The 13,947-nt window shown below is 47.5% G+C and overlaps 1 protein-coding gene across 2 annotated transcripts in view; it reads right to left on the bottom strand.

The window, feature by feature from the left end:
• The window catches only part of zcchc24 (zinc finger, CCHC domain containing 24), a 207,344-nt gene that overhangs the window by 108,578 nt on the left and 84,819 nt on the right, over window positions 1-13,947 (bottom strand). The window contains exon 3 of one of the 2 annotated variants that reach the window (XM_078530877.1): window positions 6,536-7,626. The exons of the other annotated variant lie outside the window; for it this stretch is intronic. Coding sequence (XP_078387003.1) covers window positions 7,369-7,626 — 258 coding nt within the window. The 3' untranslated portion in view covers window positions 6,536-7,368. Of the gene's footprint in view, window positions 1-6,535; window positions 7,627-13,947 lie in introns of those variants that run through there. 2 annotated transcript variants of the gene reach the window in all.

The following is a 13,947-nucleotide window of genomic DNA, read 5'->3' as shown; positions in this document are numbered from 1 at the left end:
TGAGCAAACATTGGAAGGGGAGGCAATCCAGGCAGCGCTCACACGGCTAAATAATCAGCAATGGATGGGCATGGTGCGTTATCATGCACCAAGGGCAGAATTTTGAGTTCGGTGGGTGGGCACGATCGGTAGGCCTGGGAGCAGCCGGGAAAGGTGCTGCCGCCCGCAATCGGCCCCCCCGGCCGCGATTTCATGCTGGCAGGCCCACCCAGTGTGAACGGCAGCTCCCCAATGGTCGGGAAGGGGTGGGCAGGGGAGGGGGACCTGTCGGCCGTTGGGTCCAATGATGACCCGGCAGCCGGTTTAAAACCGGCACAGCCACAGCCAGGCCCTGGAAGGCTGCCAGCGATGAAGGCATCTTCGGTGTTATCAGCAGGAGATTAAAAATTATGGATTCAAATGCAGCTGCAGACGCCAAGCGGGTGGGCAGGTCCGGCGGGCACTCGGTGCCCCGGTTTTCTGCTGAGCGCCTCGCGGTCCTCCTGGAGGAGGTGGCTGCCAGGAGGGACACCCTTGCCCCCAGGGATGGAATGAGGAGGCAGCCGCACCTCACAGAAAGAGCTTGGGAGGAGGTGGCAGTGCTGGTCAGCAGCCATGATGTTGTGCAGCGCACCTGGGTCCAGTGCCACAAGAGGTTCAACGACTGCTGCACTCAGGAAGGGTGAGTACCGCGTTGGTGTGGATCGGTGTGTTGAAGCGTTAAGGGCTGGCCGTTCCCCCATGGAGATCCGGGGTATTAGAGTCTGAGTCCCAACTGTCAATGATGCCGGAGCTGGCCAAGCGGGTGAGCCCTGGCTTCTTGGACCGAGTGCCTTGGGGCTCGAGGGCCACAATTCGGATGTGCCCTGCGAGGTGTTCCTCAGCTGGGGTTGGCCAGGCTGCAATGGCGCTGCAGGTAGAGAGTGGACTAATCAATGCTCCTCTGTCCTTTCAGGAGAAGACAGCCCATAACAACATTGAAAGGTCGCGAACAGGCAGAGGCCCTGCTAACCTCCTAATCCTAGTCAGATACGAGCAGGATGCCTTGGAGCTGGAGAGGCACCATGCACCTCAGTCAACTGGCCGCGGAGAGGCTGGGGTGTCAGGTGAAGGTCAGAGTGCAGTGCACAGAGGTGAGAGTTTCGGATGGTGCAAACATTCTAGTGTAGTCTCTTCATTGATGGGAGCCTCGAACCTGGAGTCCCCATTGATCATGCCATCAAAGGCAATGGCACCATGGTGCAGAACTCCATGTCACCAGGGTGCCTGGCATGCACAGTGACAGTGTGGTGACTTTAACTAATGACAAGTCGTTGTTCTCCCTTAGGTTTGCCACCATGCATCCAATCGTAGGACCCCGAAGACCACCCCCTAATGCCAGAGGACTGCCAGGCTCCAGATGCACCTGCATCACACCCGCTCTCTGAACCAGGCACCATCGCAGATGCCAGCATCTCGGTGGGCGAAAGATCTTTGGCTAGAACGTCGGTGTAGAGCGGTTAGGGCACGTCACACTCGCTTGAGGTGCAGGCGGAGGCAGAGTGTGCCCAGGGCACTGGCAGATGCTGGAAACCAGGACGAAGCTGGGTCACAGGCAGATGATGAGCCTCCAGAGTCGTCCATTAGGCTGCAGATGCTGGATGTCCAGCAAGATGTGCGGGAGGATCTGACAGAGACCCATGAGTGTATGCGTGCCATTAAGCAGGAGTCCACGCGGAGCATCAGCACTACGTTGACCCTCATGGCCGAGCGCACTGCCTCCATTGAGAGAGTGGCGATTCTCATGGAGTAGCAGCTCCAGGGACAGAATGAGGGGTTCCTGGGGTTGTGCTCGGACCTGCAAGCCCTTACGCGGCCGTCAGGTGATCAGTGCCAGTGTGGGAGATGGATGAGGCACCCAGTATCCCAGGTAGGTGCCCGTCCATCAGTGGCGAGGAGGGAGGTCCAGGGCAGCCTCACGTTGGTGCACAAAATGCCTATCATCTCTGCAGGCTCCTCTCAGGGCGCTCTGGATGATGGCAGCAGCTCCTGCACCCCTCTGCCAGTGACAGTGACATCTGATGAGGCTGTGGTGACTGGGGAGATACCAGCGGTGGCACTGGCCGCTCTCTCCTGGTGGGGCCAGCACTGGCTCCACTGGCCAGAGGACGACCGCTAAGGTCATCAAGGCCAACAAAACAGCAGAGTCAGCAGGCTGTCTCCAATGCCGATGCCAGCGAGGGGGGAGCACCCGCAATCATACGTTTAAGGCACCATGAGCACAAGATGGACTGGTCATGGGTGATCTTCTGTTGTGCAATATTTTGTTTATATATTTTACTGGTCTGGGGTTTAAGACCAGGGAAGGTTCTGTTCATTTGTTTTGACTATCAACATGAGATAAATTTTCTTTTGTCATAATGGCCTGAGTATGTTTCGCCTTTTTTATTGAATGTGGTGCAGGGGACGCCAGTGTGTAATGCTGGACGTGGGTGACTCGAAACCTTATTGCATAGGCACTGAGTGGACTTTGAGGTCAAAGGAAAGGGTCATTTCTGACATCCAGGATGGAGGTGGCAGCCCTGGCATGAGGTGGTAGCGGTTATTTGGCAGCCTAGCTGAAGGAGCGTTGGATCAAGGCGTCCCTGGTTTCCCTGCCCCCTCTGAAGGATACAGAGGTCTGGCTCCACATCCTCAGCATTCTCCTCACCGTGCTCCTCTTCTAACTCACCACTGGATTCATCAGCTGTGGCCTGTGGAGCTGCGCCAAGATCCTCTTCCTCCAGTGGGTCCCCCCTTGCCAGTGCCAGATTGTGGAGAGTGCACCATGCAACCACTATCAGTGACACCCACTCTGGGGGGTATTGTAGTTCTCCCCCTGAACAGTCCAGGCATTAGAAGCAAATCTTCAGAAGACCTATGGTTCTCTCCATCACCACCCTTGTGGAGGCATGGTACCTATTATACTGCTGCTCTGCCTCTGTTCCTGGGTGGCGGAGATTTCAAGGGATAGCCCTTGTCATGCAGCAGCCACCCATCCAGTCGGGCTGGAGCACTGAAGAGCCTCAGCACCTGGGAGAGTCTCAGGATGTAAATGTCATGGGAGCTGCCTGGGTACCTTGCACAGACTTGCAGAATCTACATCCTGTGGTCACACACTATCTGCATGTTAATGGAGTGGAATCCCTTCCTGTTGACGAAGGCACCCGGCTGACCCGCTGGTGCCTTGATGGCCACATGTGTGCAGGCGCTTGCACTCTGGATGTGGGGGAATCCAGCAATCACTGCAAAGCCTCTGGCTCGCTCAGCCTGGCTGGCCTCGTCCGTATGGTAAAGAATAAAAGGTCAGTACCCACCTGAACAGAGCTTCTGTAACCAGCTTCACACAACTGTGGACAGCTGATTGAGAGATTCCACACAGATCCCCCACTGACCCCTGGAAAGAGCTGGGGGCATAGAAGTTGAGGGCCACTGTGACCTTCAGAGCCACTGGCATGGGGTGTCCACCCACACAGTTGGAGCTGATCTCAGGCCCAACCAACTGACAGATGGAGGTCACTGTCTCCCTGGAGAGGCGGAGCCTCCTTCAGCATTGCACCTCGGACATATTGAGGTAGCTGCATCGCTGCCTGTAAACCCTGGCAGCAGGATAGTGGTGTCTTCTGCGGCCCCTTTAATCTTGGACTGCCAGCTGGTCCTGCACCTGCCTCTCCTCCCACAGGTCACTCCCCTGTAAACTGCATAGGGACACCCGGCCTCCTCTCCCTTCTGCCCCTCTCTTCCTCCTCAGAGGAGGTACCTCCAGTGGAGACCACAATCCCCATTACCAGGGTAAGGGAAGGCTGTCTGATACCTGGAAGGGTCCACATGGTCCGAATTCTCCAGGGTCCTTGGAGACACCAAGGAGTCCTGAAAATGAAACCTGGAAATGCTAACAATGAAGCCCCGAACAGAGATGAAGCTGCCAAGTACCAATAAGTCACCACCACCATCTCACTACTGACACTGGCAATGCTGCCGACCCTTTTTATCTCACCCATGGATGAGGCTTTTGAAATTGTCAGCCGGCCGCCTGCCCATTTTTCCCATGCGATGAGCGCGAAATCGTACGGGCAACGATAAAGCGGCATCAGTTGCCTTTTTAATGGCCTTAATTGGCCTCTTAATTCATGGCGGGTGTGGCCCCAGCACCTGCGCGATCCCGCTGACTGAAACACACGCAAGTGCGCGATGACATTGGGGCAGGCCTGACGTCGTCACGCGCAATTTGGCACTCGAGTGGGTTGGGGGCACACGCCCGCCCGCTCAGCGACAAATTCTGCCCCAATCTGCCGTAACCCCTTGAACTTTGACAGGGTGTCCAAGTGCAGAAGGGAAAGAAAAAAATGGAAAATTCCTCACGGGAAGAATTATTGGGGGCTCCTTTCTTCCTCATGGCTAGGAACCCAGTGTGGTTTCCTTAGGCCTAGGCTTTTATTAACTTAGACATAAAAATGATAGGCTCCGGAGAGAGTATCTAATTGGATAGACTGAAGAAAGACTGGAGGCAGTAAGACAGGAATGTCTGCACTGCTGAGTAGCCTTTGACCGATATAAAGAACGCAATATCCTCTCCCCTTCCCCCACCCCAGGAGAATTCACTAATAAGATGGCAATTAAAAGAATAATATTCCGGATTTTTTGCAAAAATTGTGTTGCCCCGTAAATATTTTGTGATAGATTTTCCCTCAAAAACATCGATGAACTCTGGCTTAGAAATGTTTCACTTTGTTGAAACTTAAAAGATATCATTGACTACCAGGATGGGATTTACCCTCATGAGTTCCCAAGTGAATCTTGAAAGCACCACAAAATCAAATTACTTTTAAGACAACGGCATTGCTCTTTTATTTTAACGCACTGGTTAAATTTATCATGTGATAAATGCTTCTTAAAGGAGGATACGAGTGAAGCTGTTGGTTACCTCGCTATCTACTCTAGACCAGTAATGCCCCACAAACAGCACTGAGGTGAATCACTAGTTATTCTGTTTTTGCTGGTGTTGGTTCTAGGAGAAATCCTGCAGTGTAGACTGTAAGAGCTTTGTACTTTGTTTTTATTCATTCACAGGATGTGGGCTTCGCTGGCTGGGCCAGCATTTATTGCCCAACCCTAATTGCCCTTGAGAAAGTGGCGTTGAGCTGCCCTTCTTGAACTGCTGCAGCTCACCACCACCACCTTCGCAAATGCAATTAGAGATGGGCAATAAATAATGGCTCAGCCAGCGAAGCCCATGTCCCATGAATGAATTTTTTAAAAGTGCTCTTAACATTTACCCAAACCATCAGAGTAAGCATACAGGACTTTGGTCTAATACCTCACCCAAAACACTGTAAGCTACATCAATACTTTCACAGTCAGGGATACCAAGCAGCATACAGATAAGATGCTCCGCTCCAAAGTGCAGTCATGGTTAAAGAAAGGGTTAAATTCTGTTTCTGAAGCTTTTCATCAATGTACCTTTCATAATGTCTTTGCTTATTATGCTTGGCCAGTAGAAGAGTCTTTTCATATCAGTAAATACAATATTAATTCCATCATTTCAATCAGCTTCTGGCTCAGGTCTTGGCTGGAATTTCATTCGGGCTGCAAAGGAAATTGCCTCACACGATGAAACACACATGCTCCAAGTATGAGGAGTGTGTTTTTGTGGAAGTTTGGGTCATGTGTGCGTAGATTGAGACAAACTGGAATATTTTGAATTAACTCCCAGCATTCAAAATCTGTGGATTGTTACAGAATGCGATGATTGCCAACTAAAAGTGAATGAAATACTATTTGGCTTACGAGAGTACCACATTATTATGGCCTTCATTCCCTCTTTCGCATATCTTCAAGGCAAATGGAACAACATTTTGCCTTTTAACTGGATGGAAAGAAATGTAGAGAAAGACACATTTAAGAGCCTGTGAGTATAGTGGCACAAGGTCTAGTGGACCTAATGATCTGCAGTGCCCAGTCTGACAGCTCCTTGTGTGTGGCTCTGGTACCAAGTGCAGTTGCATAACAGGTCTGCCTGTATCTCTTGCATCATTCTCAAAGGGAAAACCTTTGTAGGCTTCCAGAAGCCTACATTACAGGAGTGACTACGCTTTGCAGGCCCTTCACATTGTGAAGCTTTTTGGGAATTGTGATCATGAAAAACACCATGTAATTCTTCTTTTATTTGTTTGTGGGATGTGGGCCACATTGGCTGGGTCAGCATTTATTGCCCATCCCTAAATGCCCTTGTTCAGGAGGCATTTTTAAGCATCAAGCACATTGCTGTGGGTGTGGAGTTACCAGACCAGCTGATCTCCTTCCCTAAAGGGCATTAGTGAACCAGGTGGGTTTTTAATGACAATCGACATGGTCATCACCAGACTTTTAATTCCAAATGTTTATTGAATTCAAGTTCCACCATCTGCTGTGGTGGGATTTAAACCCGGGTCCCCAGAGCATTACCAGTCTGGTGACAATACCACTATGCCACCGCCACCCCAGTAATAATGTAAGTCTTCCTTGTTTTTTTAGTGGCAGGGAGAAAGTTGATAGGGATTGAGGGGTGGGGTAGTGGGGGCAGAGACCAAGTCTTCAATTAAGGTTTGTTGGTGAACCAAGAGTGATCCTTCCTGTGAGTATAACTCCCACAGGTGAGGCAGAAACAGGGATGCCACTTGGGAGCTATCAATGGTCTATCTTGCATGTGTTTACCAGCAATAATCTGTCATTAAATAAATAATAATCAATTTTATTTTTCTTCCCTCTTGCACAACAACATAAGAAATAGGAGCAGGAGTATGCTACAAGACCCCTCGAGTCTGTGCCGCCATTCACTAAGATCATGGCTGATCTTTAACCACGACTCCACTCTCCTACTCTTCCTTCATTCCCTTACGAGTTCAAAAATCTATCGACCTCAAATTGAATATTGTTGCTACCAGTACCCAGATGAGGTTCCCCCAATTTGTTATGATCCCGGACGAGGTACCCCAAATTGCTGTGCTCCCGGGTGAGGAGGGATGCACTGACTCCCTCTCTTTATTCAACCCCCTCGGTTGGTCGCGACAAGGTTAATTTGAAAAGGATCCCTTCCCTCGTGGATACCTTTTCCCAGTCCAAATGTATTTATGTTTTAAAAAGGAGCCAATTTAACCAGGCTGTCCTGATTCAAAGAAAGAATGAGCTTATTAGTTACTAAATATGAGAGAAAAAAATAATAAAAATACAACACACATACACACAGATTAGAAATGAGAAATTGAGTCCAAAAGTAAAAGGTAAAAAGATATACGAATCAGTGGTCTGGCCATGAGGAATAGATGGTGAAACATTGCAACTGTTAAATTGGGTGATTCCGGTAGCGCTGACTTTGGCAGTTGAACAGTTGGTTTAGAGATTCTTGGTTCTGCAGGTTAACTGAAAGGAGTTGTCCCATTTCCTTTTTGACTGTGGCTTTGCTGACTTGTGCCTTGCTTCCAGCGATGAGAGAGAGAAGACTTGTTTACTTGCAAGTGCAGGGATGCCCAGTTGGTGTTCTCCAGCTGTGCCCTTCGCAGCACACACACACACACCAGAACAGAATACCAGTTTAGCACACAGGACTAGGGTTGCAGTTGGCTTTTTTAAACCCCTTTTCCTTGTGTATTCCTGGAATGGAAAAAAACAAACATGTCTTTTGCCCAGATCTGTTATCTTTTCAACTCAGTTCATGTTCACAGTCTGGGATATAACTCAACAGGAGGTGGTTTCGGCTGAGATGGTAATCATTTTCCATTACCTCTGCAACCACAGGAGATTACTGCTCAGTTTGCATTGTATCTTTTCCTTCGAAATGCCTCCGTTTGAAGTAGGCCATGCCACAGCTTTTAGGTCTGACATTCCATTCTCTCTGGACGAGTTGGTGAAGTAATCCACATAGGAATTTTCCAGCCAGTGGTTACCTTGCAGTCTCAGCCAGCTTTCTTGTATGTCCTTTTTTTTTAAGAAAACCACATTTCTCATTTGGAAGTTCAACATGTCCATAAGTAATTTGGGGATAGGATCCGTGGTCATGACAATATACACAATGACTGAGCATCCACAGCTCACATTCCAAAGTTTCACAACCTTCTGAGTGAAGAAATTTCTCTTGACCTCAGTCCTAAATGGCTGGGCCCTAATGCCCAGACTATGACCCCTAATTCTACACACCTCAGCCAGGGCAAACAACCTCCCAACATCTAGCCAGTCAAGCATTAATAATTTTATGCATTTCAATGAGACCTCCTCTCAAACTTCTAAAATCCAGAGAATATAGGCCCATTCTACTTAATCTCTGCTCCTGGGAAGCACTCTCATCTCAGGAATCAATCTAATGAACTGTTATTGCATCGCCTCTAAGGCAAGTATCCCTTTCTTAGGTATGGAGACCAAAGCTGTAATACTGTACTCTTGGTGTAGGCTCATCAAAGCCCTATATAAGTGCAGTAAGATTCCTGTGATCCACCTTGCTGTACCTGCATTTTAACTTACTGGCTGCAGAGGCCTAGGCGGTTTTGCTTGAACAATAATAGGACCCTAACTCTAATTAGCATTGCCAAAGTCTGAAAAGGATAACTGCCAATCTTATAATCTTGAATAATGGAATGAACCCAAAGGCCAGTGCAAATTCATTGTGAGTTAAATCAGCGATGGCACTTTAATGTCGAATTCATCCTCCTCAGAAAAAGCTTTGGGCACAGAAGTAGAACAAAGATCCCAGAATGTTCTCTGCATCCTCCAAGATAAGCATAACATCATTCTCTGGAATAATGCGTGAGACATATGTCACACATTTCACATCTAACGCACTATTAATTTCCTGTTTCCACAGCTCATAAAAGAAAAAATAAACATCAGTAACTTTGAGAGCTAGCGCAGCCACTAGACAACAGCATGTATCAGCAGTTCTTCTGATCAGGCGCCATGCCATCGCACTGCAGTATGCAATCCCTCCACCACTGGTGCACTTTGAGTGCAGGGTTGTTCAATCTACATGACGTACTGCAGCATCTCACCAAGTCTGTGGGAGGACAGCAGCTATGAGGAGAGATTGGACAGGCTAGGGCTGTTTTCCTTAGAACAGAGGAGGCTAAAGGGGTGACCTAATTGAGGCATACATACAAAATCATGAAGGGCCTAGATAGGGTAGACAGGAAAGGCCTGTTTCCCCTAGCTGAGGGGTCAATTACCAGGGTGGCATAGATTTAAGGTGATTCGAAGGATTAGAGGGGGCATGAGGAAAAACCTTTTCACCCAGAGGGTGGTGGGCATCTGGAATTCACTGCCTAAGTTCCAGGTGCTAGAGAGCGGGATTAAAATGAGCAGCTAGTTTCTTTTTTCTCTTTTTGGCCAGGGCAGACACGATGGGCTGAATGGCCTCTCGCTGCATCCAAACTTTTCTATGGTTCTATGGCTACTTGGACAGCGCCTCTCTCCCATGTGACCTCTACCATCTGCAGGGACAAGCGACAATCTCTTCGGAACAGCACCGTAGAATCAGAATAATTAGGGCATGCAAAGAGGCCAATTGGCCCCTTGCGTCCATTGCCAGCTTTCTGTTAGAGCTACTGAGCTCGTCCCACTCCCTTGCCCTTTCCCTGTAGCCCTGCAATTTTTCCTCTTTAGATAATTATCCTATTCCCTTTTGAAGGCCACAATTGAATCCGCCTCCACCACACTCTCAGGCAGTGAATTCCACATCCTAACCACACACCGTGTGAAAAAAGCTTGTCCTCATGTTGCCTCTGGTTCTTTTGCGAATCATCTTAAATCAGTGTCCTCTGGCTCGATCCTTCTGCCAACGGGAAGCGCTTCTCCCCCTTTACTCTGTCTAGACCACTCATGGGGGAGGATTTGCCCCTCGTCGGGCGGGCGAGGTGGGCAGGCCCAGGAGCGGCCGCGCAATGGGCTGCCGCCAGCGATCAGGTCCCGAACGCCATTTCACACCGGTTGGCCAATTAACGGCCGGCCAGTGTGAAACGCAATGCTGATAACCTCAGTGCTGCCGGGGTGGGGGCAGGAGGAGCGCGAGCGCTGAAGCGTATAACCATGTTACTGGGTCAGTATCCTGGAATTCCCTGCCTGGTGCCATCGTGACAACGCCATCAACACTCGGACTACAAGAAGAAGACCCACCGTCACCTTCTCGCTGCGTCTAGGGCACAGACAATAAATGTGATCTTCCCAGCGTCCTCCACATCTGGAATTAAAATTGCATCCCCGTCTCACCATGAACCAGTTCAAGCTCCTCCACTGATTGCAACTTGCCAGCAAAGAAATAGGGAGGGAAAAAAAAACCCACAGGAATTGTAAAAAAAAACTAAAAAGGTTCCATATTGCAACAACTTTATGACTCTGAGGTTAAGGCCGTAATTCTAGCTCTCGTTCCAACGCCATTTAGAAGCTGGTTACATTCAGAGCTGCTCAGCTGACCTGGTTCGCAATGTTTTCTTTATTTTTTTCTCTGCAGTGTTTACTGCACCGTGTGGGACCTTTAAAATCGCTATCTGGCTGCAGATGTGCATCTTAAAAGCATCTTGGGTCTTACACGGCCTGCTTGTGGCATTTTACGGTACATTCTGGGCCGCTGCACATTTGTGCACTCATGCAGCTTATGTGGGAACACCGCTAGTCAGGTACGACTCGGCATATATAACCCACAATAGGAATACACTCTTTTTTTTAAGTGCAGACATTTTAATACATGGCCAAGTACATTCCTATTCCAGTTTGTCAATCCACCTGTTATTATATAGACCTATGGTTGTGCTTAAATTAAAAAGCAAATTGGAAGAGAACAACTGCATCTATCGGTTAGTGTAAAAAAATACATACGCTTACATGGAGGTATATATTTTACTGGAAAGCAGAATATTAAGGATATTATTCTTAACGAGCCAATTACTTAGGGCTACAGTAGAATTTACAGAACAGTTCATCAAAGGCAACTAGCCTATGCTAGTGTTTATGCCCAAAAGAGCCTCCATCGCCTTACTTCATTGCACCCTATCAACATATCCTTCTATTCCTCTCTCCCTCATGCATTTATCTAGATTCCCTTTAAAGGTATATAGGCTATTTGCCTCGTCTACTCCATGTGGAACGGTTTCACATTCTAATCATGCCTCTCTGGGTAAAGTTTCTCCAGGATTCCCCTGTTGGATTTATTAGTGGATACCTTTAAAAATATAACCCCCTAGTTTTGGACTCTCCCAATGCATAAATAAAGCTGTTAACACTGACAGTGTCTCATTCCTAGAGTTAACAGCAGGGTGAAGGATACACCAAAATTGGAATAAACCTCTTCTAAATTTGCATCCCAATTTTTATTGCCATGTTTTTCAACAGCCTTGGCCTAAGCTCTCCCTCTAATCCTCTCCGTCACTCTCTCCTCCTTTAATTTTGGATTAAATCCTTTAACTCCTCAAATTTTGTTTGATAACTGCTCCTGTGCTGTGCCTTGGGGCGAGGTGCTGCATTAAAAGGTGCTACAAAAATGCAAACTGTTGTTGTTGTTGTTAGCCATAACATCGGGGAAGGCACCCCCCGACTTCTCTTCAATCAGCGTGTGGAGTCTTTTACGTCCAGCTGAGGAGGAAGACAGAGGCTCACTTAATGTCTCATCCAAAAAGGGCACTTCCGACAGTGCAGCACTCCCTCAATACTGCACTCGAATGCCAGCCTGGATAACCTGCTCACAACTCCGGAGTGGGACTTGTACACTCACAAACCCCTGTTTTGAAAGTGAAAATGCTTCCCACCTCAACAAGGTAGACACTACAAGATCCAGCTTGTATCGTAAAAAGAGATGAGGCGTTAACTGTCGGTAACAGACTATAGAATAGTCAAAATGAGCGATGTAACATCTTTGCTTCCATTATGATCTAGCAATACTTGACATTTGGTCAGACGCTTGCGCGACACCAACCATCATTCTCTGGCAGACTGTTTCTGCTTCCTGCCTCAGTTATTAAAAAGCTACAAAGTGCAGTCCTTTTGAGAGTGGTTTGTGCTGCTGGTTGACCTCAACAGGGGTGGTGGTGAGTGGGGTGGGGGTGGTGACAATTAGCCTCAGCACCATTAGATTAGTGAGTGGAAAATGATCAGCCAAGGTTCCTTTTTCTGATCACTAGCCTGGGAGTACGTGTGTTTGGGGAAAAGATCTGATTCAGATGTGGTAACACCATGCTCAAGGACACTGCCAACATTGACTGCCCAGCATTCACACATTTCCAATAACTAATTGGGCAAGGTACAGGGGGGCTGCTCTGGAATCGGGCCAACATTATAGTTAAAATCAGGATGCAAAATAAAATGACTTCCCTCCATTTTTAAATGCATTTATTTATCTGTGCAGAGTAAACATGCTAAGGGGAGGTTTATGACAGATGTCGTACAGAAAGTTAATTTCTAGCACTGATATTTGACACTTACAATAACGAGTTCCAGGATTGTGGTACTCACACAATCTGGACTATTAGATAAATGAACAATTGAGGCCGACTATTTGCAAATGGAAAATTGGAGCCAAAGATTAAGCACGAGTGTGTGTTGTGTACACAGAATGCAATACTTTCCAAACACTTAAAAGGAGCGCGGTTGGCTGTAAAACATAAGAATAGTTTGCTCCAAAATTGTGAGAATCTTGCTCCCAGTATGAGGTCTCATTCAGTGGGAGCACAATCTTTGCATTAGCATAGGGGTTAACTTGCCATATCGGGGGCATTCTTCATTTTGCCACTATGGGGAAACATGCTTCTCTGCAAGTGGTTCTCCAATTTTCACCCCCATCCATTGAGACAGCGCTGGAAGCCAAGCCTCATCACCCTGGGACTTGTATAATTAAGACATGAAAAAATTACAGCATTGACTTTAGTTCACAAATTGTGATGAGACATAGAAGTGCTGTGATGACTTTATCTTCACAAAGAGTCGTGACTGCAAGTTTTAGTCATATCTGGCTTCCTAGAATAACCGTAATGCCCCTTTTAAGCAGAAATTGCCCTTATTATCACAACGCATTGAGTCATTTTCCCATTGAAAGCAACAGGGCAGTTAAAATGGACTCCTGTACCTTTTGTAATGAAACTTAAATTGCTGTGCAATTTTTAAAAATCTCTTAATTTACCTATTAAAGTAAATGTGCTCAATGGTCCTTTTCTTGGGGAAGATGCTAGGAGCTATCCAGTTCCCAAATTGGAACCTACAGGGCAGGCAGGGATAAAATTGGACAGGGAGAAGAACAACAAAAAAAAGGTGCAGCAATTATTTGTTTGGTCAATCGTTAAAGTTTCATTATCACTAGTGGCCTTAGACTGGTCTCACAAAAGCAAAGTACCGCAGATGCTGGAAATCTGAAATGGAAACTGAAAATCCCGGAATTACTCAACAGGTCAAGCAGCATATGCTGAGAGAGAAAAACAGAGAGTTAACATCTGTCTCAATTCTTCCTTCTCCAAACTGCTCTGCCTCAGGCCTCTTTCTTGAATGCTGCTTGCAATCCCCCATTCTTTAGACGCTCCAGACTCATCCTTTGCTGTTTTCCTTCCTCTTGACCATCTTCCTTCTATCTGTCCTTCTGCCACCTCTTTCGACATCCCATTCCCTCTCCGCGCACGCCCGATCCAATTAAATGTGCCTTTCTCTGATGAGAATAATCAAACTAGGTCCTTCTTGCACTGTTGTCAGCACCTCTTTGCCACTTTTCCGAGAGACCCACTCTCCACATTCATCTCCAAGTCTTCAAAGCTCCCTGGAAGCCTAAACTCCTCACTCCTCAGCGTCCATGTTTCTGCACAGCAGTCCACATCAAATTCCTCTTTTCCTCAGGTCTCCGTCCAGTTAGTTTAGCAGCTGGTAAATAAGGGAGGATCCTAAGTGTAAATATTCACAGTCTGCTCTGTGATATAAAACGATTACTGTTTTATAAAGTGCAGGCATCTATTTAAA

The sequence above is a fragment of the Cetorhinus maximus genome, chromosome 27 (genome assembly GCF_964194155.1).
Source record: "Cetorhinus maximus chromosome 27, sCetMax3.hap1.1, whole genome shotgun sequence".
In the NCBI taxonomy this organism is placed as follows: domain Eukaryota; kingdom Metazoa; phylum Chordata; class Chondrichthyes; order Lamniformes; family Cetorhinidae; genus Cetorhinus; species Cetorhinus maximus.
This window is presented reverse-complemented; position numbering and strand designations above follow the sequence as displayed.